General features: G+C 36.3%; 1 protein-coding gene across 1 annotated transcript in view; it reads left to right on the top strand.

Annotated features, from left to right (window-relative positions):
- The window catches only part of GPR158 (G protein-coupled receptor 158), a 327,082-nt gene that overhangs the window by 290,181 nt on the left and 14,907 nt on the right, over positions 1 to 21,994 (top strand). Inside the window, exons 6-7 of the mRNA XM_059915293.1 lie at positions 122 to 231; positions 13,294 to 13,532. Of these exons, the coding sequence (XP_059771276.1) occupies positions 122 to 231; positions 13,294 to 13,532 (349 nt within the window). The remainder of the gene's footprint in view (positions 1 to 121; positions 232 to 13,293; positions 13,533 to 21,994) is intronic.

The following is a 21,994-nucleotide window of genomic DNA, read 5'->3' as shown; positions in this document are numbered from 1 at the left end:
AATAAATACGTTCTCATGTCAAAATTCATAGTATTAAACATCAGACTGTGAAATACTGATTTTAATCTGTGGGTCATCAGCTGATCCTGAAGGTCTCTTTCTTTCTCTTCTCATCCCACAGGTTGTTATTTTGTACTTTGAGCCAAGCACATTTCGCTGTATTCTCCTAAGATGGGTCCGTCTTCTCGGTTTTGCTACTGTTTATGGAACTGTCACTCTCAAGCTTCACAGGTATATTATGTTTTATTAGTTTTCATTCCCATGGGAGGATCAAAGTGTTTGGCGTAGCATGTAATTGCCAGCTCAGTCAGCCACTTAAATGGTTAAATTTCAGAAATTTAGATAGGAAGATGATACATATTTTTCCTTTTTAAGACAATATCTTTAGGATACTCTAGGAAAGTCTTTAATACAATTGAATTTGAACAACATGCTTTAATAGACTGTGCCATTGGTTATGGAAAGGTTAATTCTGAATAAAAAATAAATTTAGAATGAATGTGAAACAGTATTTACTAGCTAAGAACAGGAAGAAATACAAAGACAATACAGCTGAAATAATAATCCAAGTCCAGAGCTACCAAAGAATCCTGTATAGTAGAATTCAGCAATATGCTTAGCTGACAAAAGCTATTGTCCTCCATTCCTGAGTTCCACGCCCCAGGGTAATCCCACTGATATTCTTTGGATGAATTTCCAAAAAATAGTATTCTTGGTTTCCCTCCTTAACCAGTAGGCTCCAGTGATTATCAACCTTATAAATTGGAGAACACTGTAAATTCTCTTATACTTTAGTTTCAAAATCACCTACTTTTAAGAAGTATATGATAAATACTAGGAAGAAAGAGGCAATAAAATAAATTACTTATCCAGAAAGGCTGGGGATAGCTGGAAATGATTCCAGGGCCTTCCCTTGCCTCCTCTTTCCAAGTTTTCTCAGCGTAGTGGTGCCAAAGAGCATAGGAGATAAAATATAAATTTCTCCTGCAGGATAACACTGTAGTTCTATAGAGGAAACCTTTTACGCTGATCAGCTTTAAAGCTGTTTTAATAGTCACAGTAAGCCATTCATATTTTCATGCTAATTTGACCATAAGTATTTCTCAATAAATGTATCTTGATATGACTCATAAAACAGTTTATCTTAGATGCCATAATATGTGTTATATTTGTCTTTAAATGCCACCCCTTCACCCTTTCTTGAAATGTGATCATTATACTCTCCATTACACAAGCATCTCCATTTCTTTTACTATTTTTTTGTACTTATTTTAATAACTCGGAATGCTCCAGATTATCTTTTTGGAACAAATGTAAATGTCTTTAACTCTCAAGATCCTTTCTTATATATGTCATATAGTACAAAGTTTATTGGACTGGACTTCAGGAGGTCCAGTTTAAATCTCAGTTTAGCCTAGGAAATCATAGCCCTCTATTTACTACAAAAAGAAACGATTAGACTAATCTCTAATGGTCTTTCTGATGCTCACTTTATTCTTTCCACATCACAGCACACTTTGCTCTTGTGTCCTGTTCTTTAAGTACTTTCCAGTTTCCATTCCTTATATGGTAACTGTTTTTCAGCTGGTGCTTGCTAAAGGAAATGAGAAATCATTGACAGCCTATAATGGACAGTAAGACTTCTGGAATTCCCAAAAGAATGGGTGGCCTCTTGAGACTTGAGAATGATCTCTCTCCCTATGAGTCTAGCCCTTAGCATCTATTGGGTCCTCTATTATATGATACAGTTTGCTTATGTAATTATCTTCTTCATTTTTACCTAATTTACCTTCTCCTTGAAGTGAGGTCATTCACAAGTGAATCCCATTCACAAGTGACTCCTTAGCACAATGAATGACACATGGCAGGTGCTTAATGCATAATAGTTGATAAGTGAATGAATGAAAATGTCAGATGTAGACTTGGAAGCTGCTTCCCACAGTTCCCTCCACACATAAAGCATTCCTATTTCCCTGACTCACTGTGTACTCTCAAGTGCCTGAAATACATGACACTGCGGTCTGTGAGAGGCTGTTTGTGAGACAAGAACACAGTATTAAATAACACTGAATCACAGAGTAAGAAAATTCCTTCCATTCAGGTTTTCTTTCCATCCCTCTGATTATTTCCAGGAGAAAACATAGTTTGGAAATAGTAGGTCTTTAACACCTGCCAAACAGTTGCTAATTTTCCTTTACAACGAAGAGTGGATCAAGCTTCAGGCTCAGAGCTTCCCACTGCAATACTATCTAGATGAAATTTATTATCTTTATTTCACTGTATTTATTTTCATAGTTACATTCTATTTATGGATTACCTACCAGTTTTTCACTGAAAGTAGCAATATAAAGTTTTCTTTAAAATATTTTAAAGATTTTTTTTTTGATGAGGACCATTTTTAAAGTTTTATCGAATCTGTTACAACACTACTTCTGCTCTACGTTTTGGTTTTTTGGCTGCAAGGCATGTGGGATTTTAGCTCCCCGACCAGGGATCGAACCTGCACCCCCTGCATTGGAAGGCGAAGTCCCAACCACTGGACCGCCAGGGGAAGTCCCTTTAAAATATTTTAAAGCAATAAATAGAAGTTGATTTAAAGAAAATATTAGTTGGTACACAGATACAGGCAGAAATCTTGAGGGTGGCATACAAATGATTGGGATTTGGGAAACTAGATTACTTCATCATTCTTTTCTTTATTTTAAAGACTGTAATTAAAACGATTTTCTCTCTGACTGTGTGTCTCTAGAAGTCATTGCAGTGAAGAATTACCTACTGAAGGCTTAAATCGAGTGGAAACTATTTCTAGTTTAATGAGCTGAATTATACTTATCCTGTCTGAACCATATGGCTGTGTATTATATTGTTTTTCCATATTGTTTAAATTTAACTGATTCCAATATTGTTTACGTCTATAAACTGAAGAATCAGCATCTCAGAGGAATGTGAGCAACCCGATGGAAGTGACTGGCTGAACCAGCTTTGTATTCCCCATCCTTAGTGCTGCGTCCTGCCCATTTAATGTATTCACATATTTGTTAAGTGAATGAATGGGTGGATGGTTATAGTGAATGGAGCTGCAGGGATGTCTTTGGTTGATATCTCTTATAGTCAAGCAACGTGTTGTCCTCAAGAAGGGACTTTGAAGATTTTGTAGTAACATGATAGAGAGGAAAGACATAAATCTTTACAAATCCAAATTTGAATTTCAGTTCTGCCACTAATAACTTATACAACCAAGAAGAAATTATTTTAGCTTCTGAGAATCACTTCTCACCTCACCTGTGGAGTTGCTGTAAATTTTAAACATGATTGAAATATTTGTAAAATATGTCAAGTAGGGGGTTTTGGTTACAAACCACAGACATTGAGGATGGCTAAATTAAGCAAAAAAGAAATTCATTGGAAGGATATGGCGAAGGTCACAGAGTTGAAGAGAAAGCTAGAGAACCAGGCTTTGTCAGACCTGACCCAAGGTAGCTTGAGGGATCAAGGTAGCCTGAGATAAGGGATAAAGTCCCTTGAATGCTATATTCTCATTTTTATAAGAACTTCATTTTTTATTTCAAATTTTTTTAAAAAAGTAATACCTCTCTAGGCAGAAAATTCTAAGGCAGTTATCAGTACTGATAAATAAAGTGACTGTTCTAGTCCCTTGAGACTAGGATAAGCAGGAAACACCTGAGTTCTCGTTTTATTTCAGCCATTTCCCTCAAAGCTTAGTAAAATTGTTCAACATTTCTTCTTCTCTTTCCTGATCTCTCACTGATCAATTTTAGTGTTTACAGAATTCAGTAGCTCTGAAAACTTGAAGAAAATATGGAAGAAGAATAGGATCTCAGCCTGTCACTAGAAATGATACTGTTAGCCTAGGATGGGAACTTAAGGGTTTCATTCACTTTTATCAAATCTCCCACCTTTTTCTTTAGTGGACTCTCCCCACATTTGAGAGTCATACAGCCAAAGACTATCATACCAATCCAAAGGAAAATTGCAAGTCTTTTGTTTATTAACAGTGCAATACAGAGGTGTAACAAGTTAGGGGAAGGTGGTGAAAGTGGTCCAGTCCTTCAGGGAGGAGTATTTTATCACTGACATTGTTTAGAATCACCAGCACATGGTGATGATAAAAAACAGAACAGCTTTGAGTTGTCATTATTATTGCCTTAAATTCTCCACGGACATTATTACCTGCACCCAGGGCAGACAAGTCCCACCGCCCCACCTCACTGGCAGGCCATTCATGCAATGCAATTTATTTGAACCTAAAGCTGTTTGTTTCTCTTTGGAGAAAGAAGGAAGGGAGAATGGGACAGGTTTTAGCTGGCTCAGTATGGATCATAAGGAAAAATAGAGCTGAAATAGGCAAAAATGAAGAAGGTTCATTTATAAAAAGAGTTTCCTTCAGTAACCATAGATATGTTTGACTTAGTACATTAATGATGTGGGACAGATCTAAAAGAACATCTGGCACATCCATGCATGTGTGGGTTCACAGAATACTTGCTAAGCTAGGTTGGTTGGTTGTTCGGTTGGTTGGTTTTAAGCAACCTGGGAAGGCAATATCTCTAGTCTCAGAAAATCTGAGTATATTTTCAGGAGGAAAAATGAGGAACTGTTTTAAATGAAAGGGGGTAGAGAGAGATTAAGAAACTTAATGCTAGAAGAACATTTTCCTATTCCCTGTAATATGATTTCTGAAAACAAATTGCCTTTTCCTTTTTCTAAGGCTAATCAAGAAAAAACAAAAGACTTTTCTGTACTATATTTAAAACAAATATTTAAGCAGGCTGCAAAAAATCCTTCTTCTGGCTCTGGCCTAGGGATTTTCATTTCATGCATTATTCAGTACTGCTTGCTCTGGATACAGTGCAATTTGTAGCAGTTTTCTCTACTGCACTCATTAGCACCAAATATATACACTTTGTGGGAACGGATAGATAGATAGATAGATAGATAGATAGATAGATAGATAGTTTTGTTTCCTAGTAAATTTTTTTATTGAAGTGTGGTTGATTTACAGTGTTGTATTAATTTCTGCTGTACAGCAAAGTGATTCGTTTATACATATATACATTCTTTTTTATACTCTTTTCCATTATGGTTTATCATAGGATATTGAATATAGTTCCCTGTGCTATCCAGCACGACCTGGCTGTTTATCCATTCTGTATATAATAGCTCACATCTGCTGACCCCAGCCTCCCACTTCACCCCTCCCCCTAGGAAATTTTGAAAGTGACTGAAAGATATTTATATTTATTTATTTTATGTATTCTTTTAAAGATACATAAAATACAGTAAGATACTTTAAATTTTTTAAAGGGCAAAAGGAGGAAAATCTTTTTATCCATTTTCCCAATGACTAATGATGTTGAGATTATTTTCAGGTGTTTATTGGTCATTTATACATCACTTTAGAGAAATGTCTATTCAGGTCCTTTGGCCATTTTTTAATTGGATTTTTTGTCTTTTGTGTTGCATTGTATGAGTTCTTATATATTCTGGATCTGAGACCCTTATCAGATAAATTATTTGAAAATATTTTCTCCAGTTCTGTAGGTTTTCTTTTTTACTTTCTTGATAGTGTGCTTTGATGCCAAATTTTTTATTTTTATGCAGTTCAATTTATCTATTTTTTCTCTTGTTACATATGCCTTGGTATGATATTTAAGAAACCATTGCCTAATTTCAGATCAGGAAGATTTATACCTCTGTTTTGTTCTAAGCATTTTACAGTTTTAGTTCTTACATTGGGGTCTTTGATTCATTTGGAATTAATTTTTGTATATTATGTGAGGTAGAGGTCTAAATTCATTCTTCTGCATTTGGATATACACTTGTCCTTAGGACCATTTGTTTAAAAGATTTTTTTTTGGCCGCACCATGCGACTTGTGGCATCTTAGTTCCCTGACCAGGGATTGAGCCCGGGGCCACGGCAGCGAAAGCACTGAGTCCTAACCACTGGACTGCCAGGCAACTCCCTTTTTTATTGAATAGATTTTTTTTTTTTTTAAGATAATCTTTTCTTTATTTAATGGTCTTGGCACTGTTGTCAAAAATCAATTGACTGGAGATGTAGAGGTTTATTTCTGGATGATCAGTCTTATTCTGTTGTTCTATATGTCTACCATTATGCTAGTACCACACTGTTTTGTTAAATTGGCTTGAACCTGTAGATCAGTTTAGGGAATAATGCCGTCTTAGCAATATTAAGTCTTTCAATCCATGAACACAGAATGTCTTTCCATTTCTTTAGATCTTTTAAAATTTCTTTCAGTGATGTTGTAGAGATTTCAGCATACACGTCTTTTACCTCCTTGGTTAAATTTACCCCTAGGTATTTTTTTGATGCTATAGTAAATGGAGCTGTTTAGTCAATTTCACTTTCAGATAGCTCATCACGAGTATGTAAAAATAAAACTGACTTTTTAATGTTGAACTTGTATCTTACAACTTCACTGAATATGGTTTTTAGCTCAGATTGTGTGTGTGTGTGTTCTTTAGGGTTTTCCGTATATAAGATCATGTCATCTACTAACAGAGACAGTTTTACTTCTCCCATTCCAATATGGATGCATTTTATTTCTTTTTCTTGACCAATTGCTCTGGCTAGAACTTTTGGTACAATGATGGATAGAAGTGGTGAGAGCAGACATTCTTTCCTTGTTTCTGATATCAGAAGAGATAATACCCAAGTTCCTTCTAGCTCTATATTTGACTTGCAATAGTCCTGTAACCCTTCCTTCTTCCTGTATTTTTTCATCATTCTGCCTTATTCTATCTACTTACAATCAGGTCAAAAGAAAGGAAGATTAATATGAGATATGAGAGCACAAGCAGGTCACTGCAATGGACAAAAATACCTATATTTGGAAGGCTGAGTTGTGAGTTTTCCTTCTTATAATAGCAATAACTTAAAATAGTCACAACAGTTTACTGAACTTCACGTCTGATAAATGTTAACAATCTATTTCTGCCTAGGTGATGCAGATCCTTTTTAATATATACCTAACATCTACCCAGTGACCAAGAAGCAGCTTTAGGTTACTTCTGAAAATGAAATTTTGAGAAATTGTTGAAAAACTCAATAAACATGAGGGCTTGTGACCATTTAAAGCAAACCTAGAGGGAGTGACTTCAGCCCTTTTTGTGTTGTTCACTCTTAAGGCTCTTTTGTCAAGACTTGAGTGGCTTTATATTTATAAAAGAAAATAATCACCTCCTACTTTTCATCAGAAGCATTTATTCTCTGGAGTTTCTAAGAAAGTAAAATGGATAGAAATTCAAGTCTAATGGAGAACTTCAAGACTTTAGGATTATTCCGATTAAATTAATAGAACAGAAGACTAGATGGCTTGAGGATATATATGTTCATTCCCGTTTAGTACACAAAAAAGATGCTGCTAAATCACAAACAGATGCAGATGTTCTGAAAATGGAAAACTTTCTGTTACTAGAGGCTTTAAATTTTGGTGTCAGCATAACGAAAACTCAAAAATTTATCTGACAGTTTAGAGCAGTCAGCCCATTAGAAAGACACCTGCACCAGTCTTAAGCCTTTTGGGGAAAAAAGCTCTCAAACTATAGCCTTCGTCCGAATTTACCTAACGGGTTTGTTAAAATACAGATTTCTGGGCCCTAATCCCCAGAATTTCTGACATAGTAGTAGGTATGGATGGGACCCAAGAATTTGCATTTCTAACAAGTTTCCAGATGGTGTTGATGCTAGTGGTTTGGGAACCACTAGCCCAGAGCAAGTGGCCTCTCAAGTGAGCCATGAAGAAATATGCAGAATTAGCTAAATTAGGTGTTTGTATTGATGGAGGGAGGGGCAGTGCAGGAAGCTGAGGGCAAAGGTTCAGATAGAGGACACCTGCATATAGTCCACAGGGACCCGCAGGACCCTAGGAAGGGAAGAATAGTGAGAGATGAGCATGCTGAAGCAAGGAGGAACCAATTTTTAAAGGCGTTTTACCATCGTAAGGTAGCTAGGATTTGGGTGGAGAGCCGCAGAAGGACTGTAAACAGGAGAGAAACGTGATCAGAGTGCAGTTTAAGAAGATTGTTGTGGCTTCAGCGTACAGTGTGGACTGAAGGTGGGCAAGACCAATAAGGAGACTGGTTAGGAAATTACTGAAGACAGAGGTTGATGACCAGGAGCTGTATAGTGGCAGTGAAAATGGAGAAAAATAGAAGGACTTGAAAGATATTTAAGAGGTAGAAATTAAGTTCTTAATCATGCATTTGGTGTCCGGAATGTAAATGAGAGAGAAGTATCAAAGTTCATTCCTAGGTTTCTGCTTTGAGCAATTAACTGGTACTGGTCATTGAGACAGGTAACACAGTGGGTTAGAGGAGAGAGGAGTGGAGAGAGTGATGATTTTATTTGGGGAACCTGTTGATGTCCAGTAGGTCACTGAGTATACAGATCTTGAGCTCAGGAGAGTGATCTAAACCGAAGTTACAGATTTGGGACTCACCAGCATGTACATAATTGAAGCAGGATTGTGGATGGAATTTCCCAGTATAATCTGTAGAGCAAGAAGAGAAGGTGACTAAGTTTAGGAGATCCTTGAGGAACACTATTATTTAAGGGGAAGACTGAGGCAGAGGACTCTGTGACAGAGACTAAAAAGCTGCTGACAGAGGAGTAGGCAGAGAATCGAGAGAACGTGACATAATGGAAGCCAAGTGCCTCCGCCACGCCAAAAGCTGGAGAGAGATCAAGTTAAATAAAGAATAACAGTATCAATTAGATATTTGAAGCAGATAATCGATAACCTAAGTACAAGTCCTTACAGTGGAGTTTTATGAGCTCAAACTAGAAATGTGGAACGTGGAAAAGTAGAGGCAGACATATAGTGACAGCCAATTCCTGGGTTTCCCCCCCCTTTTTTTTTATCATTTCAACATGATTTCTATGAATTTATTTACTATTAATAATGAGAACTGAATATATGCTTTAAATATACCTTTTTATATTAAATTCTAGAAATTTTTTGCAGTGCTCTTGTATACATTACTGCTTTCCTTTAGAATAGTGAAACCTTCTGAACAGATGGTAGCTTAAAAATTTATCTGTGGAAAAAATAGTAGGAAAAGTAATCGATATAAGTTTAATTATTGCATTTTTTCTACTGCTGTATTTCATATAAGTGCGTGGCTACGGATTTCATTTTTAGAACTTGGTTTCTAGGCAGTGAACCCTAGACTAACAAGAGCTCATTTTTTAAAGATATAGCAGAATTTCCTCATTTTATTTTAAGGCAATCCTAGAAAAATGCATCTTATTCCATTTTACAAAAACCAATATCCTGAAATGGTTAGATTGCCGTGCAGAGTTGTGTTATTGTATTTTCTAGTGTTTGAAAGCCAGTAAAAGCAGTAACAGGAGACTCATGGGAGCTCTGCTTTGGCTTTTCCTCTCTGGAAATGAGATTTGGGGATCTATGACAATCTTGAGTTCTCAGATTTTACAATAAATACCCATGGGGTCATCTGGAAAGCATGAAAATTTCTGATAATTTAGAAGTTGGATTTCTTGATTAAAAGATTACCATACTGGGATCATATAGATTTCCTCTGCAAATGACAAACTCATCTGGTTAAGAAGTATTTTAAAAATTCAATATTTCCTCTCATTGAGGTTTAGAGTTTCTATGTGAAAATCTTCAAGTATCAGAAAAATAAATGATTTCCCACATATTGGCCATGGAAAGAAAATATAAGTCATAACTATTTTTCTCTGAAGCAATGGTTCTCAACCCAATGAAACCCTTCGCAGTAACTTGAAAAATCCCTGGGAGTCCCTGTGGGTTGAAAAAAAACTTCCCCTCTTGCCAAACATTTCCACCCACTGTCCCTCAAAGACAACTTACATTTCCCTGCTTTGTACTTTGTTATGTGATTCCCTTCAGCTAGAATGTCTCCTTATATCTTCTCCACTTTCCTCCATTTCCACCTACTGATATCCATCAAGACCCAGACCAAGTAGCACCTATTCTATTAGGTTCCTAGACTTACTAACTACACACAACAACATATAATTTTATGCTGTTTTATATGGTAGCTATTTACATACTTATTTCTAGTTAGATTGTAGGCTTCTGGAAGACAGGAATCATATCTTATGCCTTCCATGATGCCTAGTATGGTACCTCGCATATGGTTGTCACTACATAAACCTTTGTTCATTATAATTACATTTCAGATATTCAAATATAGTCAAGCTAGAATTTGGAACAATTCTCTCTTTTTCTTTTGGCCCTAGCCAAAATATTGAAGACCAGAAAAATGGTTCAGATTCCCTCTTTTGAGATCCTAATCATTCAGAATTTAGAATTCATCCAGGGTCAACCAGAAACAATTATGTGCACATAGTGGCTGCAGGTTTCTCCTACAAAAAATAAGATTGGCACTGGCAAAAATATTAGTTTTCCAAGAAATTTCTCTCATTCCTAGGATAGAGTTTTTGAATCTTGATCTGCTGATTATAGTAGAAGCCTTCTTAATGGATTAGTGATTGGTCAATTAATGAATAAAGTTTTTTAAAGTAGAAAGGGGTTAAAGAAGTGTATAGATACTGTAATTTAAGATACAAATAATCATTCACCAATATTTTTGAAGTAAGTCCTCTTCTTTGACTGTGGATCTAATTGTTCTCTTTGTAGCATAAATCACTGCAATGTATTATCTATTGTTCATAGTTTTGGTTCTTTAAGTAGGAGTGAGAATCTAAAGAGTTTTTGTTTGTTATTTTGAGGTAATCTGAGTGTAGACTCCTTCTGGATTTTGGTTTGTTGACCAACGCAATATATTAAAATTTTTCTTACTTTCCCCTGAGTTAACAGTTTCTTTTAGTGACTCACCTTTTTGGAGTCCTTCCAAAGCATTCAAAATAGAATTTTGTACAAATGTCTCCTTTGCTTACACAGTCAATTTAGTTAAATTATATAAAATGATAACAAATACTCTTTTATCACTTATATGTGGAATCTAAAAAAATAAAACAAACGAATGTATATAACAAAATAGAAACAGACTCACAGATACAGAGAACAAACTAGTGGTTACCAGTGGAGAAAAGGAAGGGGGGAGGGGTAAGTTAGGGGCATGGGATAAGTGATACAAACTACTATGTATAAAATGGATAAGCAACAAGGATATATTGTGCAGCACAGGGAAATATAGCCATTATTTTATAATAACTTTAAATGGAGTACGATCTATAAAATATTGTATCACTATGTTGTATGCCTGAAACTAATATAATATTACAAATCAACTATCAACTATCAAGAAAAAAAGATGATAACAGTGGACATAATCTGGGGACAAGTACAACTGATTCTTAACAAGTAGCAATTCAGCTAGTTGGAGCAAAAGTGTTTGAGGCATACTGGAGAGAGACATTGCGTTCGCTGCCAGTACTAGCATTCAGCATGACACGGGCCATACTCAGTATGTTTCACCCAGGGAATGGAAAGGAACTGCTAATCTGGTGAACTACAGATCTTCCTTGACTTTCAGTGGAATTATGTCCAGGTAAACTCATTGTAGATTGAGAATATCGTAAAGTCGAGGATGCATTCAGTACATCTAACATCATAGCTTAGGCCAGCCTACCTTATCCGTGCTCAGAACACTTACATTGGCCTCCACTTGGGCAAAATCATCTAACACAAAGTCTATTTTATAATAGAGCGTTGAATATCTCATGTAATTTATTGAATACTGTACTGAAAGTGAAAAACAGAATGGTTGAATGAGTACAGCATGGTTGTAAGTGGGTCAGTTGTTTACCCCTGTGATCGTGCGGCTGCGGCGTCAGGAGGGAATATCGTACCACGTGTCACTAGCCCCGTAAAAGACCAAAGTTCAAACTCGAGGTACAGTTTCTACTGAATGCTTATCACTTTATGCCATCATAAAATCAAAAAATCGTTAAGTCGAACCATCTTAAGTTGGGGACTGTCTGTAGTTAAATGGTGAGTAAAGTGATCTTCTTTTGTACTCTTGTTTTATACTAATACCTTACTGACATTGTTCCACATAAAAATCGAGGATAAGTATTTTATTCAGAATTAAATAACTTCATGCTGTGTGTTAGGTGAAGGACAGTGGGGTTAAAGATATGCAGGGGGGAAGGATAAATAAGAATCTGCTAGAAAATAACTTTCTTTACTGGATGTGTTGTGTTAATTTGGAAGAGCTATCAAAGCCCAGCATTGAGAGAAAAAATAGTAAAATACGTCTAGGTTATTTCAGGTGTGTATGTTTCATTTCCATATTTATAATGATTTTTATGAATATTTCATTTAAAATGTTGAAAGAATCAGACTGAGGAGGAAATAGAAAAGTTGGGAAGATGAATTCATTTTTGCCTTTTGGGAATTGATTATGGATACCCTTATAGTATCATAAACCACTCATGGTAGATTATGTCAAGCCACAATATTGTGACCTAAAATATCAGAATGAGAATGGGGAGTTAAAATCAGCTAAGAATATTCTGGAGATGAAATTAAAGAAAGGATGGCTGGAAAGATCCCTATAGTAAGATTGGATTTTGTCTTCACACCATTTTTAGAGATGGAACAGTTCTTAGATATCATGTAATCCAGTAGGTCTCAACTCTGGCTGTGCATTTGAGTCATATATACAGGAAAAAAAACCCCAAATTTTAAAAATCACTGCATTTCTTATAGGTCATATCCTCTTCCTTAATGCAATAATCTTATTCAGGGGTATTTAAATACCCGTCTTATTGTTTTCATACTTATTTTTGGTAATGTGACAAAATGACTGTAAAGGGAGGCTATATAAAATGATTTTCAGAAAATACCTTTTATAACATTCTACTGTGAAAAAAAAATAACTGGTTTAAGGAAGTCTTTGACTTAGTATAATATTGTAAAACCCAACTACTCACTTTTAGGACTATTTTTTGATCCCTCAGAAACCCTGTTTGAGCAATGTTTGCCTATGGATCTTTCTAAGGTCCTGAGAATTTTCCTTGAAATATTAAAACATACTCAAAAGAATTCCATCCTACACAAATCTGTTGACTCACTGACCCCTAATGCAGGATATTTGTTCTGCTATTGGAAGGTAAAGTAGAATGAAATTCAGTAAAAGTATAGGCAACACTGTTGTTTGTTTTTTATGTTAAAACTCTGCCTAAGTAGGTTTGGGTGGGTTTAAATATCACCTAGAAAAATGAGATATTTTAGAATTTTACTTTCTGGTTGTTAGGTTTGCCTTCACATTTTGATGTCTTGCTTTTCCAGGGTTTTGAAGGTGTTTCTTTCACGAACAGCCCAACGGATTCCATACATGACCGGTGGACGGGTCATGAGGATGCTGGCAGTAATACTCCTGGTAGTGTTTTGGTTTCTCATTGGCTGGACTTCATCTGTTTGCCAGAATTTGGAAAGGCAGATTTCACTCATTGGCCAAGGGCAAACATCAGATCACCTCATCTTCAATATGTGCCTCGTTGAGCGCTGGGATTACATGACAGCAGTTGGTATGTGATCACTTGCAGCAGTGCGATTTTGTTCTTTGCCCACTAGCATTAAAATGGACTTCGTTAGAAGCCTTGCCAAGCCCTCTCACAAACCCTAAAGGAATTTCACCTAATATGGTTTTGGTGAAACAATATTATGAAAAGATAATAATGACATGCGGAATGCAAACTTTTTCTGAGAGTTTCCATCTTTTTCAAAGGTGTGTAGCTTTGTTCAGAAAATGTAATCAAGAAGGAGAAATGCAGTCAGTAAAGGCAACTTCTTTGTACAGAGAGACTTTCTGCTTTCTGTCCTATCAGTGTGTCCCTATTTGGCTAACAGTAGCTGTTCTCTTGACTTATTTCTTTAGCTGGGAGGAAAAAGGAAACGTACTGGTATTTTTTATATAGTTTTGGTCCTATGATTTATCACATCACTTTCTGGTTCTCCAGATTCCTTTAACAGGTTTTTAAGACTCACAATAAATGTAACCATCCAGCATTATTTACAGTGTATTTCAGCATTACCCTCTTTTCCAGTTAGGCATTTCCTTCATGCTTCACACAATTCCCAGCCACCTCCACCACTGTTCCTATCAAAGGAAATGTTCTCTGTACCTCTTTACAATATTCTAAACTTCACCATGCCTCAAAGAACTTCCCTTTTATACAGATTCCTGGGTTCAGGTCCGAGTGGTTGTCTTCCTTTATTGAACTACCATTGTACCAAGAGTCTTTACCACCTAATTTTGCTTTTTAATAATTTTTAACAATTCTCACTTATCTATGTAAACCAATAGTAAACTACCTGATGAGAGGAATAAGGCCTTTATATATTTTATATCTTCCGTAAAGTGTTCAACACCTTACTAAAGACATTATAGGTATTCAGTGGATCTTGTTTATCATATAAAATTCTTACTTATTTATAAAGAAAGTTTATGTAAAATAAATTGCAGGTTACTGTCAGTTATGTATCCCTACTTATTTCTATATAGAAATCACAGATGTGACCTTCTTTAGAGTGTAAAATACTGGAAAATAAAAGACTAATGATAGGGTGCAGAGATCAAGAGGTAAGAAGTTAAATGTTTGGTGGTGGTGTTTTTACTATCTTCCAGTCATTGTTTTTGTCCTATAAACTTCTGCAACACCTTAGTTTCAAAAATTACACTTTTCTTGCAGTAACACAATTCTCTAAACAAAAGTCAAGACATGTGATTTAACAACAGGAACAAATATTTGAAATTAGGACCATCCTGAAAACTCAGAGACACGTGGTTGCTATGAACTTTTTTTCACACTGCCCTACAGCAATTTCATTTCTTTCTCTTTCTGCATGTGGTATTAGATATTCCATATTTAACCTCTCTTAATTTAATGTTTGCTAATGTGTAACATATACCTCTTTTCAGTCCTCTTTATATATTTCTATAAGTAGCATGTTTACCATTAGATTTTTTTTATATCCAGGCTGTTATTCAAGAATAAATCCATGTATCTTCAGTCAGCCAGAAAGAAACATGTACTGAAAGCTAAATTATTCCCCGTTTCCTAAACAGAAATGTTTCTGTGCAGGGGGAAGGATGTGGAGAGGCTGGAGATAGGTTTTACCTTAAAGTTGTTGTGAAAAATCTTTGTCAAGAAGCTTAGTGTCAGAAGTCAATTTAGAAAAAAAGGAAAAGTGATGGTTAATTTATTGATAAACATGTGTTCTGGATCACCTTTACCCGTCAGAAACAATCTGTTTTTTTAAAAAATGCAAAATAAAGAACCATTTGAAAGAGTGTGATACTAGTTTTCCCACTGAAGTAGAACTCCAGTTAGAAATATGGGTCATAAATTTAAAGAGTGGGTCCTTTCTATTTTTGCTTACTGCACGGGTCTGCTCAGACCTGCCCAGGTAGGTGATTTTCCTACCACAGGTGTTTCAGAAGGAGGAATCAGGTATAGAAAACTACTTGGAAAAACCTCTCAACCTCTATGAGCCTCAGTTTCTTCTTTGAGGAAATATCTGAAAACATAGGAAATATTTCAAAACATAGAAATGGAAGAAAAATGACTTTCAGAATCCCATTATTATTTATGTCTGTTTATAATTCTCAATAATCATTGCTTGTCCTATATTAAAAAATGTGAAGTAAACTTTAATGGAAAGCAAATAATTTCTAAACATTGTGACTAGGAAAGACAGGTGAACATTGGCCAGGGTGAGAAACACTTTACAGGCCCAGTAGTCTGTTTTTTAAAAAAAAGATTTTATTTTATCTCTTGGAAAGAGAACCTCAAAATTTGGATGTTCCAGAATATTTCTAGATCAGACTAGAATTCCTGGAAAAACTTAAGCTGCCATACTTCTTTGAAAATCATCTACATCTATAATAAAGATAATACCGCAGTACTTATCCTAGTCATCTTTATATGACTCAGCACTTATCTAAGCGTGTTTCAGTATCTTATCTGTAGCTCACTGAAGGCAAAAGGAAGGATTCTCACATCTGTTCACTCTCTTTCCTCTCCCAACCTAGTAGCTAGCTATCTGTTCTTCACAACATCGCCCGGATGGTTCACCCTATATCCGTAGCACCTAACAAAGTATCTGTCAGTTGTAGGCTCTCGAGAAATATTTGCTGAATGAACAAAGAAGGAGCTCAGTTTCCTTTATTGTGTAATATTTTCTATGGTCAGGGTTAGACCAGTGTGAGGAGACACATTAAAGCTAAAAATCCAGGAGTTACACAATTGTCCCCAAATCAATTTTAATGGTAAAGTGTATGTTCAGATTGGGGAAGGTGTTTTTGAGCAAATTATGTAAACTAAAATGACAGTCCCCAGCCCTTTTATGAAATTTGACCTCTGACTTATCCAAACTATCCAGTCAAAATAAGAGCTTGGTACAAATTTGGCATGGCAAATCAGAATTATAATTTTTAAAATACTGCATAGTGCATTTACAAATATTGAAGTAGAATAAAACTGATTTGCTTTTGATAAAAATTTTTATTATTTCACCATTCTCCTAGAGCTGTGTAAAGAATAAAGGAGTTGGGATGGGCAAACATTCCCCTAAATTAATGGAGAAAGCAAATAACTATCCCAAGTCATACTCAGTTTGAAAAAAGTTGGTAGTAGGATTATGAGATTTTTTTTCTGAATCTGTGTATGCCAGTTAGTCAATTGGTAGTCAGTTGTTCATGTTCAGGATTTTTCACAATAGCAATAAAATTTATCATGGTTAAAAAGTTAAAACTTCATTACCCTGTGAGTTTCCTAGTTGGTTGGTACAAACTGACAAATGATTGGAACTGACTTCTCATGTCTGAATTACCTTCCTAATGTCAGAAGACCACATCTTTACACCTAGATTTAGAGCTTGCGGCCAAGGTCCTCCGATATATAGCTTCCAAGTGTGGAATACATAAATTCGATAGCAGAGGTGGTAACACAGTGGGGTTCATTCTTCTGTATACTTAGTTGTTTAGCAGTCAATTTCTGACTACATGTTCAGAACATAGACAACATACTGAACCAGCACCAGTGACCAAGGTAAGTTAGAGTAAGTGGGCAGATTCTTACCTTGCCTACGAGAAAAAGCAACAGCGCTGCAAAAAGTTGACTGCTGAGGGATGGCAACCTCAAAGACATTTAGAATTTCTGTTCCATGGCTGAATCTCTGGGTCAAACTTTAGTTCAGATCTAGGCAAGCACTGAAATGTTTTCTTGATTTCTTCCAGAAGTTAGGTGGTGATAATCTAATGTGATTAAAAATGGACATAATTCAGAATAAAGCTATTTTGCTGCCTTCCTTAGCCAGCACAAGAAGATATACAAAAAGCTCGATCCAGGCTTCTCTTTATCTTCTATTATTATCTGTATCTTTCTGTATCTCTGATATGGCCTAACTCTTCTCAACTGCATTTACATGATCTAATAACTATCCCCCGACAAGGACTGTTTTATAAATTAGGAGCATCCCCCATCTCTTCCTGGTTGTGAAAAGTCCACCAGTATATGAGGTACCTCATGGTTCTGAAAACCCCTTAGAACTTGACATCCCTTGCTTTATGTTTTATTCACCAAGTTTACAAAAAGACATAGAGAGAAATCTAAGCAGTGATTAAACAGGTATGATAAGCTTGGGTTCACATATTCCATTTGGGAATTTTAAAAGATTTGGTTGCTTTCAGAGAATTCCAACATTGATTTCCTTACTGTTCAAAAGTACTCATTTATTTCCATGAAATTTCACATGGAATGTTTTCACCACAGAAAATATAATCTTTTCTCTTCTTCCTTAACATGCTCTTTGTTCTCCTCTTTCCTGGTATAATATTTTAAACACAAAAAACAAGCAATGTGTTCAGTAATTTAATTAGTTGTACACCAGTGTTTAGAAGGAACTGAGAAGAATACAGTAACTCTTACTGAGTTATATAGGGAAATTCTAAAATAGCAATTGTTTCTAAGGATTAAGATACTTAATCACCCCAGAAGATTAGGCTATGTTGTGACAGGTGAAATGTGACATAAGCACCCTTTAATGAGTATTGGGGAAAATAGATTAGACTTCCTCTCCATCTGACTTAGATTAATGTTCATGATTTAGGATCATTTACATACATCTTTTTTTATTCTAATGTACCATATGCCTTAATCCGCACTGCATCATTGGTTACCATTTTTAAAATGTATTTTTAATTTTCAATCAAAGGATAAAAGCTTGACCGCATTGACAGGCTTGGGCTATGTCATGAGAAACTCACACATACTTTCTGAAGGTCTTGCTTGAGTGCTTTTAGAATGAGTCAAGTGGAGGTTATTTTCCTTTTTTATCTGTATACTACATCTTCTGAAAAATATTTTACTTCTTTGAGAAGTATTTATTTGATGCTAAAGGGCTGAGAAAAAGGATAAATTAATGAATTTTTGTTCCTTAATTTTATCCTTACAGTGCCATTTTTCTTTCTGGAAGTGAAAGGAATTTTGTGATGGGGTCAGGACTGTCTTGGGATGGTAACCCCCACTACAGTCATTCTAAAACCACTCAAGCTAGCCCTTCAAAAGTACATGTGAGTTTCTAGTGATGTGGCCCAAGCAAAGGCAATTCTCAAGGCCTTCAGTCTTCCATAAAGGATTGAAATTTTAAAATACATATTTAAAGTGGTAACAAATAACCCCAATTCCAACTCCCACCTCAAACAACACACAGGCAAGTGGCAGGGAGAGAGAAATGGAAGGGACATTCCTGGGAGACCCAGCCTGCTGCCCTGACCTTGACCTTGTGCCCTCCGAGGCCCTGATCACATCCTGTCCCTCTCTTCTGTCTCTTCTCGCATTCATGACCTTTAATGTGTGTGCATAAGCTTGGAAGAACCTTGGGTTCACTACATTTCTGTCACCCCACCTCAAACTTTAAAGATCTTAAACACATACGCCAGAGAGAAGGGAAAGTACACTTCCTGTCCCTTCCCCAGTCCAGTGGAGCTTGTGAAAAACTCGACCCCAGGTCTAGAGCTCTGTGAAAGGGAGCAGTAAAGAAAACCCAACCTGCAAATGTACTCAGGGCAGTTCTGCCTAGAGCTCCCGGCAGCGAGCGGGGAAGAGGACAGGACAGTTAGGTCGCTGTATGAACCGTAAAGTTTGTTTGATGAACAACAGTGTTCCTTAGTATCGCCACACAGTGTCTCTGACCCAAACTTGAAATTTCAGCATTCAGAATTCTGCCCCAGTCATTTTTAAAGGAATCAAATGTAGATAATGTACAAAATGCATTCAGCACAGCACCTGGCACATTCAACAGATGTTAGCTATGAAGTCAGACGAAATAAGGGACAAAAAGTACTTTTGAGTAGAACTCTTTTAACTACCACTGGCTAATTCTAATTAGTATATTAGTTGTTTAAAACACAAACAATTGTTGCTTGGAAAAATGTTTATTTTCTTCAGTAGTATAAAAATACTTCCAAGGATTTTGTCCACCTCTGTTAGTAATAAAGCAAAAGAAAGTCTCAGTCGAAGGATGTATTTTAGGGAACCCTGGTCAGGAACCGGGAGACCTGGGATCCAGGCCCTGTTCTGCTGTCTTCACGATGAGTCAGCAGGGATGGAGCTAGCTTCTCCATGGGCGTATCCTACGGCCCAGCTCTGCCCACCCCTGTGACTTGCTGCTCCCAGGAGCTGAGAAGGGAACAGACATTCTGGCCCCCAGTGTCCTAGTGGTGAAATACATTGCAACATCCATCTTCTCCATGCTTCTCAGGTGAATAAACTGACTTCACCACAACCAGGATAACTGCAACTCACCAAGCAACACTTTCACGGCCACATCCACACACTGAAAAATGTACCCGCAGACCACGTGGTCTCACAAAGTCACTTCACCCTTTAAGATTCTACCAGGAGTATCATTCTCATGGTTTTCATCATTGTACGTCTCATAACTGTCTTTATTTTAACCAAAGAAAAGGCAGAAAGCCTCCAGAATATCAAGGCTTCTGTTTGCAGTCAGACCCTGGAATGAGAGAATCTGAGCTGTTCTCAAGCATTATTGAAGCTGTTTGACTTAATACTTAACCGTAACTTGTATGCAGCCCACCATACTATTAGAATAAAAACAGTCAGTTTACTTTGACCATAAATTTTCTAAGTGGATAGGATTTAGAGAAAAAGAGAAGACATTAAAAGACACACTTGGAAAATGAAACCTAAATGCTTCCTGTATGTATTTATTTGTGCCATGTAAACTAATTTTCAAACGGGCTAAGAGGCATAAAATGTTATTAAATACAAAATGCCTTTGCAACATGGCAAAGCAGGGGACCACAGCTCGAGGGACATTTGTACTTTGATGTTGTTTTTCTCTCAGCCCTTGTGGGTGTTCTGAGATCACAGATCTGGGACATCTTCAGTGGCAAAGAACTGATATTAATTGTCACTTCTTTGCTTGACCCAGGCCTTTGGAAAGATAACTTGAAATTACTTTCATTATGGCATATTAATTTTTTAAAAGCTATGGTAGTTAACTTTTAAACTGAGTGTTATTCCTTATAGGTTAAAAATAGAATACCTCAGTTTTCTGAAAGCCCTATTTGAATCTTTAAATATGAATGCAATTCCCTTTTTAACTATACCCATGCCTCCCATCAAAATCATTTACCACCAGAAATTATTTTTTAAAGCAGAAGCACAACACATATTTCAGCTCCCATGCAATAACACTGCAAAATTTGGTAACATCTGCATATTTTCTTTACTAATTGCAGTGTTAGTCTGAAGTTAATTATATTTTTTTTCAGCCAGAGCATATTGTTTGATATTGCTAATGAAATGATTTTAATGTTCAGCTTAGCTATTAGGAGGAATCTTATTTTGTCTTATATTTTTAAATGTAATTCTCCATTGTAGCACACTAATTAACCTGATAACTACTTTTCTTTAAAAAAAAAATCTTCAGTATAACGTTATACGAAAACACTGCAATAGGTGGCAGGGGATAGTGTTTTCATAATTCAGCTACATGTGACTCCTTCAATTACAGTATATTTTTGTACTAGCATTGTTTAATAATATTTTTTGGTCCTGAAGAACCTAGGGGCAGGGCAGGAATAAAGACGCAGATGTAGAGAATGGACTTGAGGACACGGGGAGGGGGAAGGGTAAGCTGGGACAAAGTGAGAGAGTGGCATGGACATATATACACTACCAAATGTAAAACAGATAGCTAGTGGGAAGCAGCCGCATAGCACAGGGAGATCAGCTCTGTGCTTTGTGACCACCTAGAGGGGTGGGATAGGGAGGGTGGGAGGGAGACGCAAGAGGGAGGAGATATAGGGATATATGTATATGTAGCTAATTCACTTTGTTATAAAGCAGAAACTAACACACCATGGTAAAGCAATTATACTCCAATAAAGATGTTAAAAAAATAATAATAATATTTTTGCATTCATCGTTCTTGTGTGCCAAGCACAGTACCACACACCTAGCAGTCTATCAGTAAGTAGCAATTGCCACTATTAATAATAATGCCAGTATGATCTTTAGATCATGTATATAGATGGATCATGTATATAGATGTTAGATTGATTTAGACATCCATCAGTGTTAGATGGAGTGGTAAGGTAACAGAAAGCCTACATCTCTAATGACGTGAAACTGATATCATTTATATTCATTCAATTCAACAGATATTTATTAAATCTTATCCATGTGTGATCAGTACTGTTGCTATCATCTGTGTGGGCAAAGACAGAAAAAATAAATAAAAGACTCAATTCTTGCCCTGAAGAAGGTCATCACAGTCGGGGCTCCAGACTCCATGAACAATTTTCTCCCAATTATATATTGTGTGGCATTATTAGTCTCTGCATTGTGTAGTATAGACAGTTAAAAATTGTAAGAGATTAGAGGAAGGAAACTGCAGTGTAAGTTAGAATCATTTCAGGTGGCCTTGTGATGGAGGTGGGACCTGAATCAGACATTGA

The sequence above is a fragment of the Balaenoptera ricei genome, chromosome 2 (genome assembly GCF_028023285.1).
Source record: "Balaenoptera ricei isolate mBalRic1 chromosome 2, mBalRic1.hap2, whole genome shotgun sequence".
Classification (NCBI taxonomy): Eukaryota; Metazoa; Chordata; class Mammalia; order Artiodactyla; family Balaenopteridae; genus Balaenoptera; species Balaenoptera ricei.
The sequence above is the reverse complement of the archived record's forward strand: the minus strand, read 5'-3'. Positions and strand labels throughout refer to the sequence as shown.